The sequence below is a fragment of the Acanthochromis polyacanthus genome, chromosome 9 (genome assembly GCF_021347895.1).
Source record: "Acanthochromis polyacanthus isolate Apoly-LR-REF ecotype Palm Island chromosome 9, KAUST_Apoly_ChrSc, whole genome shotgun sequence".
Classification (NCBI taxonomy): domain Eukaryota; kingdom Metazoa; phylum Chordata; class Actinopteri; family Pomacentridae; genus Acanthochromis; species Acanthochromis polyacanthus.
Window position 1 is genome coordinate 10,821,933 of NC_067121.1, and position 25,883 is coordinate 10,847,815.

A 25,883-nucleotide genomic window follows, 5' to 3' on the forward strand; every position below is an offset into this window, starting at 1 on the left:
TAGGCCTGTGACTCTTTTAAACAGCACAAAATCAATTCACAGCCCCTCATTAAAGGCTACATACAGTTTTTCTTTGAGTTGTGAAGACTCCGACTAAGATTTTATTTATTTCACACTGTCAGAGTACTTAATTAAACTCATTTCATGGGTCTAAAGATTTTAAATAATCAAATATTTGACAAGAAAAAGGCTAGATAAGTGTGCTGCACAGATTAAGTTTAAAATTATGTAATTTTTTGTTGGTCCACTGTTTTGGACAGCAGCATTAAAGGCTGCAAATAGAAAGCATCCAGAGAGCAGCAGATTCAGGAGAAGCGGCAAACAGCCAATCAAACAACACTGTGATTGGACAATAAGGGTCCCACGCAAAGCTGATTGGTTCAGGGCTGCGTTCAGGTCTTACCCACAGCTGCTCAGACACAGACACAGCAGAGTAGTCCTGAGCGACCACCCCTTCCTCCTGAGGGGTTAAACACAGGGGAAGTACTCGATCAGAGAGAGAGAGGGAAAAGGGGTGACGACCATTGTTGTTAATGGATTTAGGGGTGAGACGGCCGGGAGGATTACCATCCAGGGTTTAAGCAGGCAGTTTCACCCCTCAGAATACTAATGTGAAGTAGATGAGCTACAGAAAAGAACTCCTTTAAAGTGCCTCAGTCCTAAATCCTTAAATTAGATCCTTTGAGCTTATAAATTCATCTCAAGCTGCCGTTTAATCCAGCAGAGATGCATATAAATACACATAAGAGATTCCCGAAATATTTCTCGCTTTAAAATAAGCTTTTAAAGTTATTATCTCTTGGGATTTAAGTGAAATTTAGCCTGAAGCTTCCTCAAATCTGATCTCATAAAAAAAAAAAAAAAGAGAATGTATTCCCAGTCTCTGAGTGTGCTAATTCTGCAAGCAGACGATTTTGTGTTTACAGTCTACGAGGGGCTGGATGCTGCAATGATCTGGACCGCTGGGCTCAAACAACAGATGGACCAAAGGGAATGAATGAAAGAAGCACTTAACTAAAGGAGGGAGAGGGGGACAGGAGCTGGCATGGTAACGATGAAGGACAGGGAGTGAAATGTGGCACTGGGGGAACTAGAACACCCACAAGTGTAATATGTTTCAGGAAAATCTACATTTCTATTCAGAGACACAGACCGAGATCAAAACACAGCTGTGGCAGGAAAACAGTGGAAGGTGAACGTCAAAATGCAAGGAGAAATTCAGTTTTATCTTCAACCTTGGATTGATTTTAATCTCCATTGATTTCACCATTATTCATATTGATCATGACTCACCAGCAGGACTGATGGGGCTTCAGAAAACTGTAGTTTTACAGCAGCATCCACTGCAACGTAAACTAGCAGCTGATACAGAATTTCTAAGAAAATTACAGTTTTATCAAAACGTCAAAAAAGTTTAATCAGTGAGGAGAATGACCTATGAGACAAATTCAAGTGAAGAAACTTGACTAAATAAGAGGGAATGTGGTAGAGCACATTTTGCATTGTTTTTGAAAAGACAGAGTTAAAGGTGAAGTCTGAGATTCTAACCCAATACACTTTTGGCGAAATTAAGCGAATATCTCCACATGGTCAGCTAGCCTTTAAGTGTCTGACAATAAATGTGATGTTTGTATACAGCACTAACTCTCTCAACTGGAAACAAAGAGGTTTGGACAGATCTATATAATACTGTTCCAATAAGCACTTTGCACACTTGGCAGAGGGAGGTGGAGGAAAACTATGGGTAAATGGAAGCAAAAGAGATTAGTAAGAGTAAAATCAGGCACATATAGAACATTTCAGTTCTATCATATCTTATCTAATGTTATCTCACGTTAGCTTGTGCTATCTCAGCTTATGGTATCTCAAGTTATCCTATCTTTCGTTATCTCAAGTTATCTTATGGTATGCTATTTTATCTCATGTTATCTCAAGCTATTTTATGTTATCTTAAGTTATCTTACGCTATCTTATGCTATCTCAAGTTATCTAATCTTTTGTTAGCTTCAGGTATTTTATGCTATTTCAGTTTATCTATTCTGATGCTATCATAAGTTGTCTTATGTTGTCTTATTTCATCTTATGTTATCTCATTGTATTTTATGTTCTCTCAAGTCATCTTATTCTATCTCAAGTCATCTCATTTTATACTAATTAGAGATGACAAGTTAATGGACAAAATCAACATAAAGTGTCTTAGTAAGGTGTTTGGCCACTTTATGCCACCAGGCCCTTTGCAGTGCTCCTTGGCTTTGATTGTGCATGTCTCTGGAATTGTATTTGAGGAATGGAAAACCATTTTTCTAAAAGACATTCCTTTATTTAGTTTTTTTGAAGGGGGTAGAAAGAGTCTTAAAAAATCTTTCATAGGTGCTCAGTTGGGATCTGGTGACTGTGAAGGCCACAGCATACGATTCATATCACGTTCATCAGTTCATTCAGTGAGCCTTCATGCCTTGTGTATGTTGGCATTGTCATTATGGGGGAGACCACTGCCATCAACATAAAAATGCTTCATCATGGGATAAAGCTGATCATACATAACAACTTCATATTAATTTGCAGTGACCCTTACTTCAAAGTGCTCCCAAAATGTCCCCTACAGAATAACAGAGCCACCAGATTTCTTCACTGTCAGGGCCAAGAGTTCAGGTTTTTCCCTTAAATTGTCACCCATTTGCGTCTAAATGTAGCCTCGCCCCATGTTCTGAAGGCACAAGGGTCTAGGCACGCTCGACAGGGAGGGAGGCGGGCTAAAAGGTTGTCTTTCAAATCACTCTGCAGCAATTGGGTAGGTATACAACCAATCAGCACAACAAATAGGCTGACATAGTTCCTGGAGCGCCGGCGGATTGTGGCTAAGTCCCATTAGCTTCCCAACCAGCGGAGCCAACTGGTATATTAAGGATTTGCCATATCCCGTCGGCATAAGTCCAAATACGTCTTTCTTCTCAATGAAACACTTCAGTGCCGTCCTTTGTTTATCTTTCAAGTTGAATTTTAGCTTCAAATCTTTAAGGGCTGTGGCCAAAGCCGAGTCGAAAGATAACTTTATTGTGCGCCGGTTGTTTCTGTCAGAATCGTCACGCCTCTGTCGTCACTTAGTTACGCCCGCCTTCTGACTCTACACTTCATGGTGATTGGTCCGGCCAGTGTTAGGAGAATCCAGCCTCGAGCCTTATGGAGGGTAACTAGACCCACCCTGGCAGAGAATTAAATTTGTTGCCGTGGGTTGTCTAGCGCAGCTAGGCTAGTCTAAATGTGCTAAGTAGATAAATATCAACAACCTCCCACAATCACAGATTCCACCTTTAGGGCTCATGCTAACAGATGCTGGTTTAAATTAAGTATTTTGAGTAATATTTCAAGGTAAGGTGCGATACAATTTTTTTGTTGTTTATTATTTACATATAAAAAGCATTATATTCTTGTTACAAATGACTTCTTTGTTAGGAGATGCCACAAGTGTGAAAAAAGCAATGCTTCTGAGCTGTGGCTACCAGCTGTTTATTGTTGTAAGTAAAAAACTAACCTTCTTTTGGGAGGTCTGCTCTGTCTCCCATAGCTGAGCCTGCTGCTCAGTGGACGCCACTTTAACCACCTCCTGCTTCTTGTTGATCCTGTTCCTCCAGTCCTCCTCGCCACTCTTCTTCAGCAGTGCCACTCTGACAAAAGAAAAAAAAATCGTTTTACAGCTGAAAGCATGATATATGTTTAAAAATCTCCACTATAATCATGTTTTCATTCCAGATTTCACACCACTGCAGTGTTTTAAAGAACCCAACACATTTCTGTCACAATATTTCATGACCATGCATTCTACATCTAGATAAAAGTAAAATATTGCACACAAGCCGAGTGTTTTTTCCCATTCAAACCCAAATCTTTCACTGAAATTGAGTCAAGTCACACCTGGTACACGGACGAAGCTTTAGATGTTGAAGCTTGTGTTTTTTTCACAGGAGCTAATTTTAGACTCATTGATCACAGTTGCCGTAATATACTATCAGAAAATCTAAAAATAAATGGAGACAAAGCTGTTGAAATGATGAAGACTTTCTTCATGTACTACTGTTTCCATTATTATCATCCATTATTTCATGGGTGAAAAACCAGGTCAGAGATTTCTGCTCCTTGGCCAGCAAACGTGCCTGTAATAAAGGGCCTCAGAAGACAGCGGGAGGATTATGATAACTGATGGCTGAGGGGTAAAAGAAAGTATGTCATCGTCTCATCTGCTTGAGCGTGGACAGGGCAGAAATGAGGGCATCGGGAGAAATCTGTAAGTCTCAGAGGATACTAGTCCACGCAGCTCTCTGGATGCTAAAAATGAATCTGTCTCACCTCTAAAGAGTTAAACAAACCTATATACCGTGAGGAAGGACAGGCAGTGACTTACGCCTGATTCTGTCAAACACTGCTAATTTATTAGACGGATGCTTTTGACTCAGCCAGCAAAAAAAATAATGTGTCAGTGTCTGATCTTTGCTGACATTTCAGTTTTAACCTTGTTGAGGGCCGAGCTCTGACTGGACCCTGAAAATTGTGAATGAGTTTAGAAATCTCTGCAAATTTGCAAGTTTAGCATTAATTCAATGCTTCTCTTCCTGGCCTTTATATATATATATATATATATATATATATATATACATATATATATATATATATATACACACACACACACACACACATTTTTCCTTTCACTTGAGAAAATAGAATTTAACTGTTTATTTTTTGAAGAATTTACAGTGTCTTATTTAACCTTTTTGTAACTCCAAAATGCTGTTAAACTAGTGGTTTTGGCAGGTTTTAGATTAACTGAATACTTTTGCATTTACACTTTAATTTACACTTGACTGAAAAGGTCATTTTTACCTCATTAAGTATCTTGAAAATTAGTTTTTCTTGTTGTCTGTGTATGATCGTTGCTGACTTCTCAGTTTTCAGCTTGTAAAAAGTCGAGCTCAAAGTGGAAATCAGATTTATGAATTGAATCACACCTGACTAGACCAGCTTGCTAGGCTTTAGGATCTAAAGACCACCTTTTTTCATTTCAATTTTCTATTGACCGGCTGACTACTATTGGACACCAGTGAAATGTGGCTTTTATTGAGAATAAATTATAATTAATTATTAGTGATCTACCATTTTGTTGGATAGGAGCATTTTGTACTTTCTTTTGTTGTGGATTTTCGTAACTTCTGCCACTGATCTTGACAAACTTTGTTAGTTTTGGACCTTGATAATAATTCAAAGCTGCAGAATCTTGTCCGATCTAATTATGGCACTGTTTAATCCTCTGAACTTCAAAACTCGCTGGCAGATTTGAAAGGCATGCTATATTTTTAAAATCACCAAACTGAGACCATTTATCTGAGCTAGAAACTCTGAAAACAGAAAAAATTTGGTTGGATTTCCAACAATTTGCAGTAGTGCTTGAACTAATCGTGTAAGATATGCAGTTGTTATCAGAAAAAATTCCAAATCTAATGGGCTTTCTCATCAAAATCACTTAATTATACATGTCTTGTTCAACATTTTGCCAAAAATACACCATCAGCAGTAATCAGATTCTGTAAAAACAAAGTACTGAACTCCTCAGCACTAATGAAATTACATGACTGATTCAACTGTAACCAACAGTCATGTGACAAAAGTGAGAGGGCTTTTAGACTGAACTGCAGGCTGCGTTTACACACAGCAGAGTGGAGACAAGTCTGTAAACAAATTGAAACTGGACGTAGTAAAATAGTATGTGGAGCCACTGTTTTCTCCCCAGTGCTGGTAACACCTGCGACCGCTTGGAAAAATTTTGTATATTTTCATTCCAGGTTTCTTAAATTTTTGTAAAATATTCAATCAAAGAAATTCACCTGGCCTTTTTTGGCTTTTTTTTTTTTTTTTTTTTTTTTTTGGTAAATCTCTTTTATTGTTTTTTCACGTTTAAAATAAGAACATAACAGTGAAACGAATGCCTCACACCTTTACACGTATATGTACACGTTCGGCAGTAATATGATTAGCTCTTGCATCATAGAGACACAGAAATAGAGATGATGTAATATAAATTACATATATATACATGTACACGTATATAAACACATATATACACACATACATACACGTGGATACTTTGCAAACAAAACAAACAAATAAAAAAAAAAGAGCGAGAAAAAGAAAAGTCAGAAATCCTTTCCTTCCATTTGGGGTTAAAATGCTTCTAGAGTTTTGCCATCAGGCTATGTTTTATGGTTAAAATAATCAATAAATGGCTGCCAAACCTTGTGGAACTTTCTTTCTTGATTCTTCAATACAAATCTAATTTTCTCCAGCTCTAAATGTCTCATGACATCAGTCATAAGATTTGAATAAGTTGGTGCTGCCTTTTGCTTCCAGTTCAGTAATATCAATCTTCGCGCGAGTATACTGACAAACAGAACGATGCAATCTTCAATGTTACTTTTTGTCATACTCGGATCAATGATTCCTAAAACCGCCACCAACGGGTCTGCATCAATAGGTCTCCCTAAAATACAGGACAGTGATTTAAAAATAGAATCCCAATAATCTGATAGTTTGGGACAGCTCCAGAACATATGCCCTAGTGTTGCTGGTCCAAGCCCACACCTGTCACATGAAGGATCCTTTTTTGGCTTTTTTAAATGAATTATGGCATTAAAACACTGAGCAATCAGCTGTCATGGCGGCGGTGGCAGGCAGCAGTTTGGCAGGTGCTGCTGCATCCGTGTCTGTATCTCTCTTAAAACAACATGAGAGATCGCCTGACTTTTTTATAAACGGAACTTCTGCATCTTGGAATATACGTCTTAAATACAGTAAAGCAAGGGCACCTTCGTTACATCTTTGGGCTACCTTGTATGTGCTGCTTCTACTACTGACTCAACTGTGGGGAAATTGGTCTGCCATGTGCAGATGCGAGCGCTCCTCGGCCTTCCAGAAACAGGCTTCGGTGTGCTTGGATGTAGTTGAACCAGAACCACTTGTATCATGGTGCCAGTACACGTTATACGCAAATGTTTTAAATGGCGGACGAGCGTGCATTGGCAGTGCGCTATTTCAGCGGCGTGGCCTAAGGCAAACATTGGTGCCAACAAGTTGGACTCGGAAATACTCTATCCTGCTTTGTTCGTTTTTACTTCTATGCGGAGATATCCACTTAAATCCTGGACCTGCGGACCACATGAATCGAGGGGACGCTTCAAAATCAGCTGTTCCCTCTCCTTTGGTGGAAATGTCGCGGCCCCATTTTTACGAGGCCTGTGTGGGAAGACGAGGTAATGCTACAAATTCTACTCCTAATAACATCTCCGGGACAATGTTAACGCCTTTAGCTCACGCAAAATTAGCAAACACTGCAACTATCATCGCTGCAAAAAAACAACAGCATATGAAACTGTTTGAGACTGTAAATCACGCGAGCGTGCTCTGGAACCCGAAAACTAAGCCAAAGGGTATTTTCGGAGGACATTTGAATATCCGTAGCGTTGTCTCAAAGACTGAGCAGATAGAGCATTTGTTGACTGATTCAAATCTCGATTATCTCTGCTTGACAGAAACTTGGTTAACCCCGTCTATTCCTTCATCAGTTGTGAATGTGCCGGGATATACTTTGTACAGGCGTGATAGATTGAAGGGTAAAGGCGGTGGTGTGTTGATCTATGTAAAAAATCATATTCAAAGTCAGATACTGGATTTTAACGATTGTAATCTGGAATGTGTTGGTATCATTATTACTTTGTCCCCCCAAATGATTTTTTGTGTTATTGTAATATATCGACCCCCAAAAGCTACTAATGATTTCTTTGTTTCTCTTGGTAGACTGCTTAAACAGTGTGAGGGAAAGGAAGTTATTCTTTTGGGTGATTTTAACTTAAATTGGTCTGAGAGATCGTGCAGGTATAAACTTGAGGAAATAACAAAATCCTTTCAAATGACACAGATGTTAGATAAACCAACGCGAATAACAAAATCTTCACAAACTTTAATAGATCTAATATTTACAAATAAGCCTGAGAGAGTTACTAAAATTTATAATTTAATTACAGGTATGTCTGATCATAATTTAACCTTATTAGCTCGAAAATTGACAAAGGCAAGGTATAAAGAAGAAATTCAAATTAAAGGTAAAACATGTATCACTTTTATTTCAAAGAAAGATCTGAATCAAATTGAAAACGATCTAAAACAAATAAACTGGACAGACATCCTCAAGAATAAATCTTGTGAAGAGGGTTGTCATGATTTAATGTTAACTGTAAATAGTATTTTAACAAAATATACAAAAAATAGGCAAAGAAGGCAAAGTACAAAACAAAATTTGCCGTGGTTCACTAAAGCTATCTGGGAAATGATGAAAAAGCGAGATATGGCATTGAAAGCTTTCCTGAGGTCCGGATTAATAACTGATCGTCTTAATTTTACAAGTCAGAGAAATAAGGTTACAGTAGCACTTCGAAAAGCCAAGGCTGGGTTTTTCCTTGACATTATTAAAAATGCACAAGGAAATAGTAGAATAATATGGAAAACTATTAATAAATTGCTTGGAAAAGAAAAATCTGAAAGTGAGGGTATTCGTCTTAAAATAAATGGAAATATAGTTAATGATTCTTTGGCAATAGCAACAAATTTTAATGATTATTTTATAAATGGTGTCAAAACATTGGCCAAAGACTTTAAATTCGTTGATCCTATTTCTGTCATTAATGACAATTCCAATATGATCCTTTGCCCAATAAATACAGTTAAAGTTAAAAAAATAATTACAACATTGAATAGTAGTAAGGCAAAAGATATTTATGGTATAGATACAACTTTTTTAAAACATTATAGGGATATTTTTTCTGATCCATTAACAAAGATGATTAATCATTCGATCAGGGAGGGTATTTTTCCTGCAGTTTTAAAACCAGCCATTATTACCCCTATTTTTAAATCTGGAGACAAACAAGACATGAGTTGTTATCGTCCGATAAGTATTCTTCCTGCCGTATCAAAGGTGCTTGAGAAAATTGTTGCAGAGCAACTGACCAACCACCTGGACTCACAATTACTCTTAAATCCAATGCAATTTGGTTTTAGGCAAAGATATTCAACAGATTCAGCCTGTTGTTATTTTTTGGAAACAGTCAGGGCATTCATAGATCGGGGAGGGGTGGTGGCAGCAGTCTTCATTGATCTGCGTAAAGCCTTTGATACAGTTAATCATCAGATATTGCATAATAAGTTAAATAAATATCATTTTTCTAATCATACCCAAAAGTGGCTGCAATCTTACCTAAGTGACCGACATCAATGTGTGCGGGTGAATAACGTTAAATCTGAATTTAAATCTGCCTCTATGGGAGTGCCGCAGGGGTCTATTTTAGGACCCTTGCTTTTCAGCATTTATATAAATGACCTCCCTGCAGTGTGTCCTGATGTTGAGATAATAATGTATGCCGACGATACGGTGATTTTTACTTTCGGGAAAGATGAGTTTGAGGTTGTGGAAAAGTTAAATAAGGAGATGCAGAAAGTAGCCAAATGGCTACAGACATCCTGCCTCACTCTAAACTTAGATAAAACAGTCTCAATGTTTTTTTCAAATAAAAGAAAACTATTAAAAATATGTGAAATCGAAGTAAATGGGCAAAAACTTAAAAATGTAGATGAAACAAAATACTTGGGTTTAACAATAGATTCAAATCTTTGTTTTAAAACCCATATTAAAAAAATTGGTAATAAACTGAAATTCAATTTAATGAATTATAAACATATTAGAAATTCTTTAACAACAGAGGCCTCTTATACTTATCTCAATACGATGATTGTCCCGCATCTTTTATATTGTATGTCCAGCTGGTCTCAGGCTTGTGAAACATCAGTGAAACCACTTGAGTCTTTGTATAAGAGAGCCCTAAAAATCCATGATAGAAAGCCTTTTCGATATCATCACTGTAACATCCTTAATAAATACAATTTTTTTAGTTTTGATAATTTAATTAAATTCAATCAAATTTCCTTATTATTTAAAATAATTCATAATCTGACTGCCCCCCCACTGAGAAAGTTTATTACTCTGAGTGCAGAACAAATTTCTCGGTCTACACGGTCGACAGTCAGAGGAGAGTGTATTGTTCCAAGGTGCAGAACTACTTTTGGCCAACAGTCATTTTCTTACAGAGCTGTGAGCCTTTGGAACACTCTTCCCAGTGAAATCATGGCATGCACAGACTTTAGCGTGTTCAAGCGTTTAACTAGAACATGGTTATTGTCGCAGCAAGTTTGTACACATTGAGTGACTGGGGTAAACTGTAACTGTATGTGTTACTGTGTGACTGTTACAATGTACTGTTTTTTTTTTTTTTTTTTTTTTTTTTTTTTTTTTTTTTCTTTTAATGGTAACAGCAACCTGCCCAGGGACTACAGGTGGAAATTAGCTCTTTGTGCTATAACCTGGCACATGCATATTTTCCTTATATGGATTAATGTTTATTGTGCATTGTCCCTGATTAAATAAATGAAATAAATAAATAAAAAAATAAAAATAAATAAATAACTACCTCTAGTTATGGTTGTACTTTTTCCAAAAAGGTACCAGACTTTATAATGCAGTAACACACTGTAGGATCCACCAGTCATTATCAACAGTGAAACAGAACCAGGACAGGGTTTGTTTATCCCCCCACCTAAAGCTCTGGAGTCCCAGCACCTCTGCAGCCACAGGATGGAGACAGGCTCCCCTTTTGATCAGTGAAGCAAGAGGGACACCAGAACACCACGCCAGATGTGGGAAATGTCTGGCATGGGGGTGTGAAGGACCGAGGCAGCAGGAAGCGAGACCGAGAGCCAACGTTAAAGGATTCCCCCATTACAGACCTCCAGGATGTGTATTGGACCTGTCTTAGCAAGAGACTGGCTCAAAACCCCCAAGTATCACCAAGCCTCCAAGGAACCGAATTGATGGCCATAAAAATTCTGACTGATTCCTAAACCACAGACGGGAAGAAGCTCAGAAACCTGGAGGACCACTTCAAAGACATTCCATTCACAGACAAAGGAACTCTGAACTCCAGTCAGAACCAACAAAGATAATCATCCCACAATTCTGGACAAAACTCATTTTATGTACATCCATTTCACCGAACAAGTGAACTTTTCAATGACTTCATGATTAATCTACCTCTTGCCTTACTTTTAATATTTTATTCCTCCTGACTAATATCAATGTCATAATTTTAACATGTCTGCCGATCACATATGAGCATGCTTGGCATCATTTTAATCAGCTATCGGCTAGTAATGCTCCTAGATAAACCATGTTCACCAGATTTCAATATTTTGGAAAGTGACAGAAATTACCTGAAAATGTAACTCTGTGAGGGACATCTGGACATCAGCCCTCCCTGACGGAGGATGTACCAGACCCCTGCTGAGTTAATAATATGCAAAGACCCCCTTTAAAAGACCACATCTGAAAGCACCATTTTGAGTTCTCCTGAATTTTGAAGTCGACTTGCTATCCATTCACTCTGAGGCTCCACTTAGTCCACCGTTGTTCCGACCCACTTCCACAGGCCAACCGGACCGCACGCATCATCGTCACCTTCGTCATCATCATCATGGGCATGCAAGTACCTTTCAATCACTGAATACTTGGTGCATTCTTCTAAACTCTTAGATTTCCTAAAACCGTTAAATTGGCAGGCTTTCACATTGGCATTTCCCAAAAGTTACAGCTGCTTTCAGGTGTGGTCTTCTAATTCCTTCCTCCCAGAGGATTATAATGTAATACTCTCCCAACAATGAGTCGTAATATTGCACTCTATTCCTTCCTTCCCTATCATTCACATTCCGCTTATTGCTTGTTTTATGTTCTATGTGTATTGTTGTGCTCTTAGTTGATAGACGTCATTAACCCTTTAAACTGCAGTCAATTCCAGCCATTTTCAGCACAAAAAAACCCCCCGCTAATATTCTATTTGTAAATAAAAATATGACGAGAAATACAGGGAATATTGGACGCGCATAGCGAAGTGCATTTCCTTGAAAATGACCAATTCGTGGATTATATACCGACTTCAAGACATGTTTTGGACAAAATATTTTACTGGCTTGTTTCGTCTGGATGACCAAGGTTGGATTACGGCTGTTTTTTGTGGAATATTTTCATCTGTGTGTAATAATGAACCCGGAAATGTGAGTTGCCCTGTGTACGTTGAAGCCGTGTATAGAGAACGGATGGATGAATATTCGTTGTTTGTCGGACAAATGTGTTTATATTACCCGCTGTGGTTATCACATCTGAAAGTGGTTTTTCCGGTGGATTCATGAGAATCTAAGCTTTCCATCGGTGTTTAGTGTTTGTATAATCACGTTTGCAGTTTCAGACATTTAGCAAATTGCTTATGCAGATCTCAAAGTGTACCGCGGGCGGGACACTGAAGCGCAACTGAAGCGCAACGGGTTAATCATAGTTAGTTGTTGTTGCCCTGTTGTTGTTAGTAAATGAATGTTTTAATAACTAAGTCCAGTTGACTCAATTGTTTATTGTTCACATTTTGGTCCCGAACTTGTATTTGATTCCAGCTACCGAAATTCTACTCATAATCTTATTGAGCTAAAATAATTCCCTTGATTACTTTATGAGGATTTTCTTGTCTGCAGCAAGAGATGTTTCAGATGCTGCATTATTATTTTTAGGGTAACTCAAATATTTCGCTGGCTAAATGATGATTAATCAGAATCAGAATTACTTTATTCATCCCTGAAGGGAAATTCAGTTGTCAGGGTTCTTATCTGTTTAATTTTGAATTGAATAGCCTGATTGCTGATGGCAAGAAAGATTTCCTAAATCTTTCGGTCTTGCAGCGCAGGGATAGGAGCCGTCCACTGATGTTTCGTTGTTCTTTGATGCAGATATGAAATGGATGATCCATGTTGGTCAGAATGGCCTCCATCTTGCTCAGTGCCCGTCTCTCCACCTCATCCTCCAATGTGTTCAATCCGATTCCAACCACAGAGCCAGCTTTTTTAATCAGTTTGTTCAGACGCCTTGCATCCTTCTGTTTTATGCTTTGGAAAACCCTTGTGCAGTTATGTTAGCACATGAATAAAACAGTGAGTTTTCATGGAAACATGAAATTGTCTGGATGACCCCAAACTTTTGAACAGTAGTGTATATGTACACTCCAGTTTTCTTTTTCTAAAATAAATAATCAAATAGATTCACCCAGCCTTGTTGTTTTTTTTTCTTAAGAATCATGGCATTACAATTTTGTCATAGGGTACAGAAGACATTTTTCAAACCTCTCTACTTCTACCCATAGTTGTACGGTTTCCAAAAAGGTACCGGACTTTATGTTGTAGTGACAGGAGCAAAAAATACACAGAAATCAGTTGTGGTTCAGAGGATTGAGCTTGGTTTCAAATGACAAAAATTGTTGTCATGCTGTCATTTTGCTCTGCCTTTGACTGTCACACCGTATGTAGTTACAAATTAACCAAATACATGTAAAAACATTGGAGTATATTTCAAGTACAATACTGGCATCACTGCCACTCACCTCTCCTTGATGGACATCTGTTTGGCGGACATGCCGTCAGACAGTTGGTCTCCGGACTCCGTTGGGGACAGCAGATCTCCAGAATGGACACTGTGCCTGCTGAAGTCCTCGCTGTGGTCCAGGGGCAGGGACTGAGACTTGACCAGCGCCTGGGGGAACGACTGAGGTTTGGGCGGAGTCTGTGGAGGCACCTGGGGCTTGGGTTGAGTCTGGGGGCCTGTCTGGGGGTAAGGTTTGGGGAGGGGCTGGATGAATCCCTGAGGTTTGGGCTGGGTCTGCGGGGAGTGGGTGAAAGGTTTGGGGTACGTTGGTGGTGGCTGGGAGTAGGGCTGGGGCTGGACGTATGACGGAGGTTTGGGTTGGGTTGGAGGAGGCTGCTGGGTGAAGGGTTTGGGAAGAGACTGAGGAGGCTGGATGATGGTATGCTGCTGCTGCTGTTGGCTGCTTGAAACGTGGGAAACTGTCCTAGATGATACTTTGGCGATGAGAGGCCTCAGTGGCGCTGGATGATCCAACAAGTCTGCAAGTCAAAGTGCATCACAATCATATATTTAAAATGTCTGACATGAAAGAAATGAAAGCCACAACAAAATTTGGTGTTTTTATGCAATAGAATATAATATTTCCAGATCTCCCCACAGTCTTCTGTAAAAGTGAAACTGCCTATGATGAAAGCTACATTATTGCTGACTGTATAGCTTAATATGCTGCAAGGACTCAAAGGATGTAATACCAGGCAGATTAGTTGAGTAAAATTACAGATATCAACAACATCTCTTTGACTAATCATAATGACACTGTGACTAGTCAGAATTTCTATTCTAGGTCTTCATATTGTTAGTCTGACTGGTCAAAATGACAGAAATAACTGTAATCCGTAATCTGTAATGATGTGATTCATCAAAATATCAGTTACAGATATCTTAAATGTCATTATGACTAGTCTGAATTTGTTGTGTTCATGCGAGGTTTCTGATTGCATATAACGCCAAAAAGTATTAAAATAGTGCAAGCAGCAGTCATGGTGACAAACTATGGTGTTAGAGAATACTGCGTAGCAGCAAGAAGTCATCAGTGAGGAGTTTGTCAAGAACAAGAGCTTCATTCTTTAGAGGCTCGTGGTCAAAATTTACTAGAACTTCAGCTTCAGGCTTTTCTGACATGGTGGTCTGAAGAGAAAGCTGCCTCTGCCTCCCACTTTCTGTAGCCTTTGGCGAAACAATAGTTATCTACAACGTCATTTCGCTGAGTCAAAAGCTGTAATTAAAGATATCCATAACTACATTTATGTGATAATTCCAGTTTGTGATGTGTGCCAATTCTTTCTTCATTTATCTTGAATTGAGGGGAATTAAAGCTATTTTAAACTAAAATTAGGGCTATTCATAATTTAATTGTAGATATCTAAAACTGGGATTAACACATGCAGCTGAATTGTATCTGTAATGAGAAACATCCATACATGTGAGGGGTAAAAATGTTGAAGAAGAACGCTGTGGATACCTGAAATATTCTTTTTGACCAGGACGAGCGGATTTCTGCATTACATATCTAACCTAGCTATTAAACAATAACAGCATGTTACAGAGTTCTATTGATTTTGCTAAAGTTTTAACAATTTTCTGTGTTTTGAGTTAATCTGACTAATTCAGCCTCTTTTCAGTTCAAAGCTGCTGTGGTAAGAGTTTCTGCTGAGGTCACATCTTAAATCTGTACGTCATCCTGTCTTTAAAGTCAACAAGTGTGTCGAAGAAATGTCAGTCAAGTTGTTTTAAAATGTGTGGCTGCAGAATGAAACTATTTTTAATCTTTAGCCAGTGCATTCAGGGATGTTTCATTTTCAATTTTACAGCTGGAGGCAGCAAAAATGACCAAATTGTTCTTTCCATGGCATCCATTTTATTTCATAGTTTTTCTCTAAATTCGGTTTTCTGACAACAGACAGTAGTTTGCTACTGCAATACCTTCAAGAAGCTGGAATCTGTAATATGTACCAACCAAGAAAACCAATCCTGACACACTTTCTAGATGGAAAGAGTTTTTGTAGATATTGATAAAATACGGCCATCTTGCACACTAACGTGCTGACAACTACAGACTGATTATCCTGATGATCATGAAGTATGGGTGTCTGGAGGTTTAAATGTGCATCAGTTAATGGACACACACATATTAGATTACCATTAATTCCCGTGTGTAATGAGAGCTCATCTCTGAATCACATGTATGCACATATGCAGAAGGTTTTGTAAGAAAGAAACATGAGCAATAGTTTTTTTTAAAAAGCCAGCTGAGTGGGCTGCAGTGATATATATACTGTCTGGTCCCCATTAGGAAGACTGATGCTTGTCTTTTGTTAAGGTCAGTTTAAGGGCTGTCAGGCAGTGTAGTGTTAAGTCCCCTGAGAATTGGAACAAGTCAGTGAAAGTCCTGCCAGCCTCATGATAAGACGGTATAATGGGCAGTGCTTTAGTGAAGATTTACCCATGCAGAACTAAATAGAATATCGCCTGCAGACAAGGCTTCCTTTGTGTCCTTCCTGTCCTCTACCTGTTTCATTTAAGTGCCGGACAATTGTCTTGCACACTCTGAGTGCTTTCATCTCTCCGATACTGTTTTTGTGCATGCATGGGAAAGGACCACCCCTGGACACACGCTGCATTAGCACATAAAACAGGTCAGGCCCATTTCTCTGTAGTATGTGCACTGCTCAGCCACAGGCGTAATGTGCTGCAAAGGGACCACAGCCCCTTTTTTAGGCCACGACAGTGAACACACACACACAGAGCTCCATCTGAAAACCTTTTTGCTGTCTGTCTGGCTGACAAACAGCATGACAGGAAAGGGCTTCCTCTTTCTAGACAAAGGGAGCCACGAGGTAAATTCATGGAAAAATATGCTAATTAGATGCAGCCTCAGACGCCTCTCTCTCTCTCTCTCTCTCTCTCTCTCTCTCTCTCTCTCTCTCTCTCTCTCTCTGTCTCTCTTGCTTTCTATATCGGCCAAATCAAATACCCCCAGCTGGGACAAGTGTGTGTGCAGCCGGCAAAAAGCAATCATGCGTGGGAGCACTCTGCATAAGACAATGAGGATAATGAGAACAGCCCCTTCCCCAGACATTTCTTTTTTTTAAAAAAATCTTTTTGTCACTTCTTGCCTCTCTCTTTTCGTTCCAATTCTCCTCCTCCATTCCTCTCTCTATCTTTTTATCTACCTTTTCTCCCTCTTGAGGTCACCAGAGAAGCCTCCTACCTGAGATGCCAGCCTTGTTCCAGCTGCTACTCCTCCCCTGCTCCTGTGTGGAGGTACTACGAGCTGCTGCAGCCTCTCTCAGGTATCCCCCTCTTCCTCGGTCACCTCCCTCTGCTCTCTCCCGGCTCTCCTGGGAGTCTCTCCAGCTGGGCAGTGGCTCAGACTCGCCCCTCCACGACGAGAGCTCGGTGGAGTGCTGAGGCTGGTGATGCTGCTGCCTGTCGTCCGAGTGTGGCTTCCCCTTAACGCTGCCGCCTTGGTTGTCTTCTCTGGCTCCTCCCTGCTGTCTCCCCCTAACCTCCTCCTCCGCCGCTGCCACCGCCTCCCCCTGCTGCCTGTGACCGGGGGAGGAGGTGGGAGCAGGAGGGGCCCCCGCTCTCTCTCCGCTCTCAATTAGGAGAGGGGAGGAGTTGGGCTCAGGCTCGGGGTGGCCTGGGTCCCCGCTTTGGGTCATGGAGAAATACCTCAGCGCCCTCTCCTGGTGGAAGCCGGCACTGCTGGACGCCTGTTGTTGGGCAGGGATGTAGGGGGCGGCGGTGGACTTCCCCAGACGAAGACCATCACCGTCGCCGTTGCCTCCGCTGCCGCCAGGTGCCACGGTCACTGTACTGACGGAGGCCTGGGAGGTGACAGCTGCCACAGATCGAACCAGGGAGGCTGACAGCGGCTCCAGTTTGATTTCGCCTCCATTTTTCAGCTGCAAGAACAGATGGAGTCGTGTCAGAAAGTTGGGAGGGACAGAATGACAGCAGAAGAGCTGCAGGGATGGATTAAATACAACTAAGCGGGGGAAGTTCGAGATTAATAAAGGGATGTGTGGGTGTTACAGAGGGCATGTGATGTTTAATGGATGGATGAAAGAAAGAATGAACAAGGAGGACAAAGAGGCAGGACAGATTGATGAGGTAGACACAGCAGCATACAAAGCCAATAAAGTTTGTAATTTGCTCAGGAACCCACAGCTAAACATCAAAACTAAACCACTCATAAATGTTTGAAGGTTAATTTTACCTGGATGCCAATTAGTAACGTCCTTTTATTTGCATTCATACTTGCTTACTACTCAACTTAACATTTGATTTTAAAAAATCATGAAATTGTCTGTTCATTGAAGATAATGCAGTGATGTCTGGGTGATAAAACTGAATAAAAGATATTCCTGTTAGCTTAATTAAGTGTTAGAGTTGGATGTGCGAAACTAGAACTCAGATCATGCAATAAATATCACTGTATTGGAAATCTAAAAATATAAATTACATCTAGTGCATGAAGCTGAGATTTAATAAAAAAAATGACAAAATAGTTTCCAAGAACGACCAAGAAATTAGTAATGTTCTTATGTTGGCAAAGCACACTGAGTCATTTACTATTTACTTAATTGGAAACTATTATTTACATGCGAAACAGCTTTAAAGGGTAGAAAAACACAACATTGACTGTCTAAATCCCAAACAGCTTCTGAATATTTTCTGCTCCTGTTCCATTTTTAGCAAATTTTACACTGCAACATAGAGTCCTGCGCCTCTATGAAAACAGCACAACCATGGCTAAAATAAATAAGCACCAAAAAAAAATGCATTTTATGCAGTACCACAAAGTTCTGATGCCATACATCATTTTAAAAAAGCTGAATATCTTTAAATATTTATTTTACAAAAAAAGAAAGCTGGAATCTACTTTTTTTCCTACCTCAAATGCCTCCATTTGTTACCAATACTGAAAAAAACCCCATTATATTTACTTTTAAAAAATTTGCTTCCATATGTTTTGCCTATTTGCTCTGTACAAAGCCTGCAGTTCAGTCCAGTTTAGAAGAAACGTCCCTAATTTTTTGTCACATCACTGCTAGTTGCAGGTGAGTCACTAATTACTTCTAAGTTGAACTAAACAATGCAGTTGTCCCCCCCCCCACACAATCTATTTGACACAAAAGGTATGTTTTGGTCCATTTTTAAGTGCATTTTTCTCACTGTTCTGCACATCAGAATCAATTTACTTTCCTGTAAATATCTCTTATTTAATCTCCACATTTGTCTCCTCTTTGCTCTAACACAGCTTGCAGTTCAACCGTAAAGACTTCGAATTTTTCGTCACGTCACTGTTGGTTGCAGATAAGTCACTTTTGGTTTCTCAGTTGTGCTGAGAAGTGCAGATTTTTTCTTTTTTATAGAATCTTTTGATATAAATGGTCTATGTTAAGTTTCGATTCAGTTCATTTTCCAGACAGAACTACGAGTCATGAATAATTAATTCAAGGGCTTAAACTTAAAAATCCAACAATTCTTTTTGTTTTCACAGTTTGTGGGTCTAATAATTTATGTAATTGTGGTCATTTTAAAAGACAAGAATGCGTGTCGGCTAGTTTATGGGGTTCAGGGGATTACAGCAGTATCACTATTACAATCAGTATTAATGCATTGCCTATGTGGCTCTTCTCTCCTGTAACTTATTCCAGTAGCCTAGCCACGCTAGCCCCATGTTCTGAAGGCACAAGGGTCTAGGCACGCTCGACAAGGAGGGAGGCGGGCTAAAAGACTGTCTATCAAATCCCTCTGCAGCAATTGGGTAGGTATACAACCAATCAACGCAACGAATAGGCTGACGTAGTTCCTAGAGCGCCGGCGGATTGTGGCTAAGTCCCATTAGCTTCCCAACCAGCGGAGCCGCGGAGCCAACTGGTATATTAAGGATTTGCCATATCCCGTCGGCATAAGTCCAAATACGTCTTTCTTCTCAATGAAACACTTAAGTGCCGTCCTTTGTTTATCTTTCAAGTTGAATTTTAGCTTCAAATCTTTAAGGGCTGTGGCCAAAGCCGAGTCGAAAGATAACTGCTTATTGTGCGCCGGTTGTTTCTGTCAGAATCGTCACGCCTCTGTCGTCACTTCTTTCGCCCGCCTTCTGACTCTACACTTCATGGTGATTCATCCGGCCAGTATTAGGAGCATCCAGCCTCGAGCCTTATGGAGGGTAACTAGACCCACCCTGGCAGAGAATTAAATTCGTTGCCGTGGGTTGTCTAGCACAGCTAGGCTATTATTCCAGCAGAGTTAGTTCAAACTTCTTTTTTTTTTTTGCAATTTGCAATTTGCAGGCATCTTCAAGATGCCCAAACTCCACACCATACTATCACAAATTGATTTGGTTTGCAATTCAAGGTCTGGTTATTGACCCTCCCAGATTAGCCTAGCCGCGCTAGACAACCTACGGCAACGAATTTAATTCTCTGCCAGGGTGGGTCTAGTTACCCTCCATAAGGCTCGAGGCTGGATTCTCCTAAAACTGGCCGGACCAATCACCATGAAGTGTAGAGTCAGAAGGCGGGCGTAACGAAGTGACGACAGAGGCGTGACGATTCTGACAGAAACAACCGGCGCACAATAAGCAGCTATCTTTCGACTCGGCTTTGGCCACAGCCCTTAAAGATTTGAAGCTAAAATTCAACTTGAAAGATAAACAAAGGACAGCACTGAAGTGTTTCATTGAGAAGAAAGACGTGTTTGGACTTATGCCGACGGGATATGGCAAATCCTTAATATACCAGTTGGCTCCGCGGCTCCGCTGGTTGGGAAGCTAATGGGACTCAGCCACACAATCCGCCGGTGCTCTCGGAACTACGTCAGCCTATCCGTTGCGTTGATTGGTTGTATACCTACCCAATTGCTGCAGAGGGATTTGATAGACAACCTTTTAGCCCACCTCCCTCCCTGTCGAGCTTCCCTAGACCCTTGTGCCGTCAGAAACATGGGATCTAGCATGGCTAGGCTACTCCCAGATAGCAAACTATGGGTGAATCAATGTTGAATCTATGTTGAGACCTAACGTAGAAATTGTACAGAAAGCGCAAGGTTGATAAAATGTTGAGTCAACGTTTGCTTACATAGATTACATGTTTGCAAACATAGATTCAACATTAATTAAACACTGACCTGTCAAACATTTTAATTAAACCAAAATACAATGTAGATTCAATGGCATCTTTTAAACACAAACTTCAATGTTGACAAAATGTTGTTGAATCAGCATTGATCCAACAATCAATCTTCAACCGTAACCAAAATTCAACCTTCTTAACCCTAATTCAACATTGATTTAACATCTTTTGTTATCTGGGTAAAGTGTGATTTATGGTTGAAAAACAAACGTTGACTCAACATTTTATCAGCCTTGCGCTTTCTGTATAATTTCTACGTTAGGTCTCAACATAGATTCAACATTGATTCACCCATAGTTTGCTATCTGGGCTCACACAATCAGTATCATGGCAAGTTCCATCCACATACTCATTCCCCAGATAAACATATTTTTTCACTAGTTTATTCAGGTTGGAAGCAGGCCTGAATCAACTAATCAGAACTACTTGCTTGCATTCAAGTATCCCATGCTTGCCGTGCAATGAACAAGCATGTCATAGAAGCAACTATCAATAAAAATGAGCAACAGACAGCAAACAAAGCGCCCTACACTTTTCCTTACATGCTGCATTACAAGTCATACAACTAACACACCAATATTCATATTCATTAAGCTGAGAATTAAAAGCCACTACCACATCAAGACACAAACACCAATCACTAGCAGGACCGATCAACAGTGACTCGATGCAACCGATCAGAAGCTCCATTTAGGCAGCCTGGGTCTTACATGTTCTCCCTGATTGGCCTCTAAGTCACCATTACACACCGCAGAGGTTGCTGCCAGCTCACCTTCCTGTGTGAACAACAGTTATTGACTCAGAACATAGTGCAGATAAAGTAAAACTATTATACTGAGAGAAGAAACGTCTTTGCACCTCAGCTGCAGTAACATAACTATATGGAGTTATCGAACAAAGCTGGAATTCCATGCTAGGTGAAGTTTTGACGGTACAGATCTGAAATAATTCCATCAACGGGCAACTTAATTATGCAAAAGGACAAAAATACATATTCAATGGAGCCAAACTGGTTTCTTGTCTCCCATATGAGACCTCTCAGTCATTTGTAATGTCTAGAGGCAATTTTATATAAAAAATCAAAAGCAAAGCAAACTCTGTGACCTGCGAGAGTCATCCAGCTGCACGGAGAGCCATTTCATGCATCCACAAAGCACCATGGAAAATTTGTGTGCCACAAAATACTCACTGTGAGGAATATAAGTGACCTGGAAGTGAATTGTCTGGAGCTGCAGGGTTCTTTAAGAGGCTCTTCCAATCAAGTATCTCTACATGCTATGTTGTCAGATTGAACTATTTCCCATTACCTTCTGCACATCTGTCCCTTTGAATTATCCTGTTTGAAAAGGTTCACTTGAGAGTTAAACAGATTTCTGCAATACACTCCACAGATTCATCATGCTACTACTATTACTTGGATTCACAGATATCTACAGCCATAACACTTGGCCGGCACAGAAGTCTAACTGTAATTTGCACTCTTTGAATCTTATTTGTATTCACGATTTTGTTTGGGCAGTTAGTATGAATGCTGCTAAGGTCAGTAAGTGTGTTTGGGCTGCAAAAACAGGGAAAAAGATCATCTGTTGTGATGCTACAAACCGTGAGCATCTCCTAGTAGTCTAACCTTCCAATATTATGCCTTTCCTCAATTATCATTAACTATAACTTATCTGAGCATTTTCGTGGTTTCACTTAACATTTATTTTTGTGTAAATGCTTATAAAGCACCACACTTTTACATTTTTTCTTTCAGAAACAGTACATGAGGTAAATCCAATGTACCTGTTCCACTTCTCCCTGGGTGATGGGTTGAGTCTGAAATCGGGTGTTGGCTCGGCGCTGGCGGGTGTCTCCTCGAGCCCCCTCAGCTGTTTTGCCCGTGGGGTGGGCGAGACGGTTGAACAGGGCCATCTTCTCGGACAAAGTGAGCGAGGAAAGGTCGGGCTCATCCGACACAAGCCCCTGGCCGTCTAACTCTGCCCCAGAGCTCGAAGCTTGAGCTGGTCTCTCATGCTCAAGAGCTTCCTTCTCCTGATCCTGGACTGCTGAGCCTGGCTGAGAGGAGGTCTGAACGCTGTTGGAGTGGGCGGTAAAAATTAATCAATTCACTCTGATTTAAAATGAAAAGTTATCTCCTAGGCTGGCACATTTTTTGTCATGATCTGTGATTTTGGTTAGATTTTTCATGTTTTGTTTTTACATTCCCTTTACCAGGGTGTCACGTGTTTTTTCATTCCTCCCTTTGTTTGTGTTCTCTCCTTGTTTTGATTTATTAGTTTCACTTGTATCTTGCATACTACCTGTGTCTTGTCTCCCCAGTCAGTTGTCTGTGCATATATAGTCTTGTCTTTTACTCTGTCTTTGCCAATTTGTCCTGTTCTGTCTTCCAGAATACCTGTTGTCTTCCCTGGTCTTCACCTGCCCATTACCTGCTCAGGTTTCCTCACGTTGCTTTCCAAGTTCTGGTTGATACATTTAATATTGTGAACCCGTTTGTGTAACTTCACTTTCAGCATAGTTTGTTGCTTTGTTTTTGTTGCCATTTTGGAAATTTGGTGAATCTTTACCAGTTCCCTAAGCCTTTAATTTATCTTTTTTGATCTAGATCACCTTTTGTTTTTTAATAGGGAGTGGCTAAAGATACGGACCCGTACCCGTAGCCTGTGGCCTACGGATACGGCACTTTCCATTTGCCAGACAGATACGGACCCGTATGAGAGTCTCATGAGTCAAGAAGCTGCTAACCACTGCAAACTGTTGAAAGGTAAGCAAAGGTTAGAGTTAGGGTTAGGGTTAGGGTCCGTACCTGTAGTACCAATGCTACGGGTCCGTACCGCTAGCGTCTACCGGGAGTCACGTGACCAGATCTCGCGTATCTGATTGGCAAATGGAAAGTGCCGTATCCGTAGGCCACAGGCTACGGGTACGGGTCCGTACCTCTAGCAACAACCTTTTTAATACCGTCCTCCAGTGTCTGCATTTGGGTCCTTTCCAAAACAACCCCCATGATATTTTTATGTCTTCGCATGACAAATATGTCAGTGAAAGGCCAGGGGCATTTTACATACAGCCAATAACAGGCTTTATCGTCACATTCCTGCATCATGAGAATAGAAATTAAGGTGCAAGTTGTACTGTAATAACTGTAACCTATTCAAACAAAACATCAAAGTCATAAAATTCTCACTTATCAAGAAGTCTTAAGACAGTAAAAGCGCAGTAATCATCCTCTAAATATGACAAACGAATATGCATGTAAATACTCTATATGGAAATAACTGTGGCAACTGTGTCAGATTACAGCCACAGCAACAGAAGCATAAGTAGATCAGCACACATATGCCAGATAATCATATAATGCACTTGGATGTTTGTAAGGGTTATGGTGATCTCCCAGCAGTGAGCTGAGTTCAACCTTGGCTGGTAAACAAACTGCAGGACATGTGAACTCAGACATGCAGAAGGCTTTAACTGGCTCAACCTCTGACCTTTTCTGAAGAAATGGTATCCATTTCTTCACTCATATTCATGACCTGCATGTGAGAAATGCTGCAGAAGAAATGCTTGGAAACTAGACATGGAGTGTACTGAATGAGTTATTGTGTAAACTCCAGCTTCTTTGCCCTATAAGGTGCACACAGCTAAGGAGAAGCACATGAAGGGGCAGAAATAACAAGTAAAGGTGATCTGGAGGAGCAAATCAGCACTGCAACCAGGAGAGGGAGATACAGGGTTGTTCACCACAAACAACACAACATATTACATTCATAGAGGGAATTTCAGCAACAACGCAGATGCCTCTTAGTGAGAAGCTGTAATTACAGCATATACTGTAAATCTGCAGGTTTTAATTGTAGATGTCACACAAGGTATAGTTTTGTTTAAATTACTGCAAAGTAATCTCTGCTGTGGATCCAATTAGTAAAATACCTCAGTACGTTAAGTTTAGGATTGAAGATTATTTTTCTCTGATTCTTTTATCACCTAGTGATTCAATAAAAAAATCATGAAGATGCAGAAAAAACAATGACCTTGTTTCACTAAGTGGATTCAAAACTAAATTAATTAATTAAAATGGTCCTGCACCCTATCCCAGATTTTATTCAAATTTTTAGAAGTACATTCTACTGCTTGAGATCTAAAAATCATTAAATCTCGGGTGTTTTTCGTGCACATTCTATGGGCCAAAGTATAAAACAATGACATAAACCGATCAGCTATAACATTAAAACCACATTCCCCCCTTGTGTCACTACAACAGCTCTGAACCATCGACCTCTGGACTCAGACATGTGAAGGTGTCCAATTTAATCAGGCACTAAGACAGTAGCAGTGGATGCTTTAAGCCCTGTCAAATGTTGGGTGGGTCCTCCATGGATCCCAAAGATTCTCAGTCAGATTGAAGTCTTGAGAATTTGGAGGTGAAGTCAGTATCTTGGACTCTTTACATCTTAAAATTACTCCATTCTTTTTGTGGCGGGGCACACTATACCACTAAAATCAGATCAGACGGGCCAAGAAGGACTATGGGAAGAAGCTGGAGGAGAAGCTGGTTCAGAACAACGCACGGGACGTGTGGAGAGGACTTAAGAACATTTCTGGACATGGACAGAGTGCCAGAGGGACAGCTGATGGAGACCAGCGCAGGGCGGATGAGCTGAACTGTTACTTTAACAGATTTGACTCTCCCCCCACCCCCTCTACCCCCCCCCCTTCCTGCTCCCCCCTCTTCACACATCCCCAGCCCAGCAGACCCTCCCCTTCCTGCGACACCTTCACCGGCCCCCAATTCACCCTCACGGACTATTCCCACCCCCTGCAGCCCACCTCACTCCCCCCCTCACTCCCCCCTCTCCTTCACACCGGACCAGGTGAGGAGAGAGCTGAGGCGACTGAAGCAGAGGAAATCTGCAGGACCAGACGGCATCAGTCCCAGGCTGCTGAGGACCTGCGCAGACCAGCTCTGTGAGGTCCTCTGCCACCTCTACAACCTGAGCCTCAGCCTGGAGTGGGTCCCCGTCCTGTGGAAAACCTCCTGCGTGGTCCCAGTGCCTAAAACAGCTCACGCCAAGGAACTGGCCCACTACAGACCTGTCGCCCTCACCTCCCACCTCATGAAGACCATGGAG

The 25,883-nt window shown here is 40.6% G+C and overlaps 1 protein-coding gene across 5 annotated transcripts in view; it reads right to left on the bottom strand.

Moving 5' to 3' along the window:
* LOC110958063 (supervillin-like) overlaps positions 1 to 25,883 on the bottom strand; it is a 70,508-nt gene that overhangs the window by 23,347 nt on the left and 21,278 nt on the right. For 2 of the 5 annotated variants that reach the window (XM_051953514.1, XM_051953511.1), the window contains 6 exons: positions 22,537 to 22,828; positions 21,462 to 21,527; positions 16,818 to 17,514; positions 13,566 to 14,085; positions 3,533 to 3,665; positions 404 to 460 (listed from right to left, as the gene is read on the bottom strand). In XM_051953514.1, coding sequence (XP_051809474.1) covers positions 404 to 460; positions 3,533 to 3,665; positions 13,566 to 14,085; positions 16,818 to 17,514; positions 21,462 to 21,527; positions 22,537 to 22,828 — 1,765 coding nt within the window. The remainder of the gene's footprint in view (positions 1 to 403; positions 461 to 3,532; positions 3,666 to 13,565; positions 14,086 to 16,817; positions 17,515 to 21,461; positions 21,528 to 22,536; positions 22,829 to 25,883) is intronic. The other 3 variants (XM_051953515.1, XM_051953512.1, XM_051953513.1) reach the window with 2 other exon arrangements.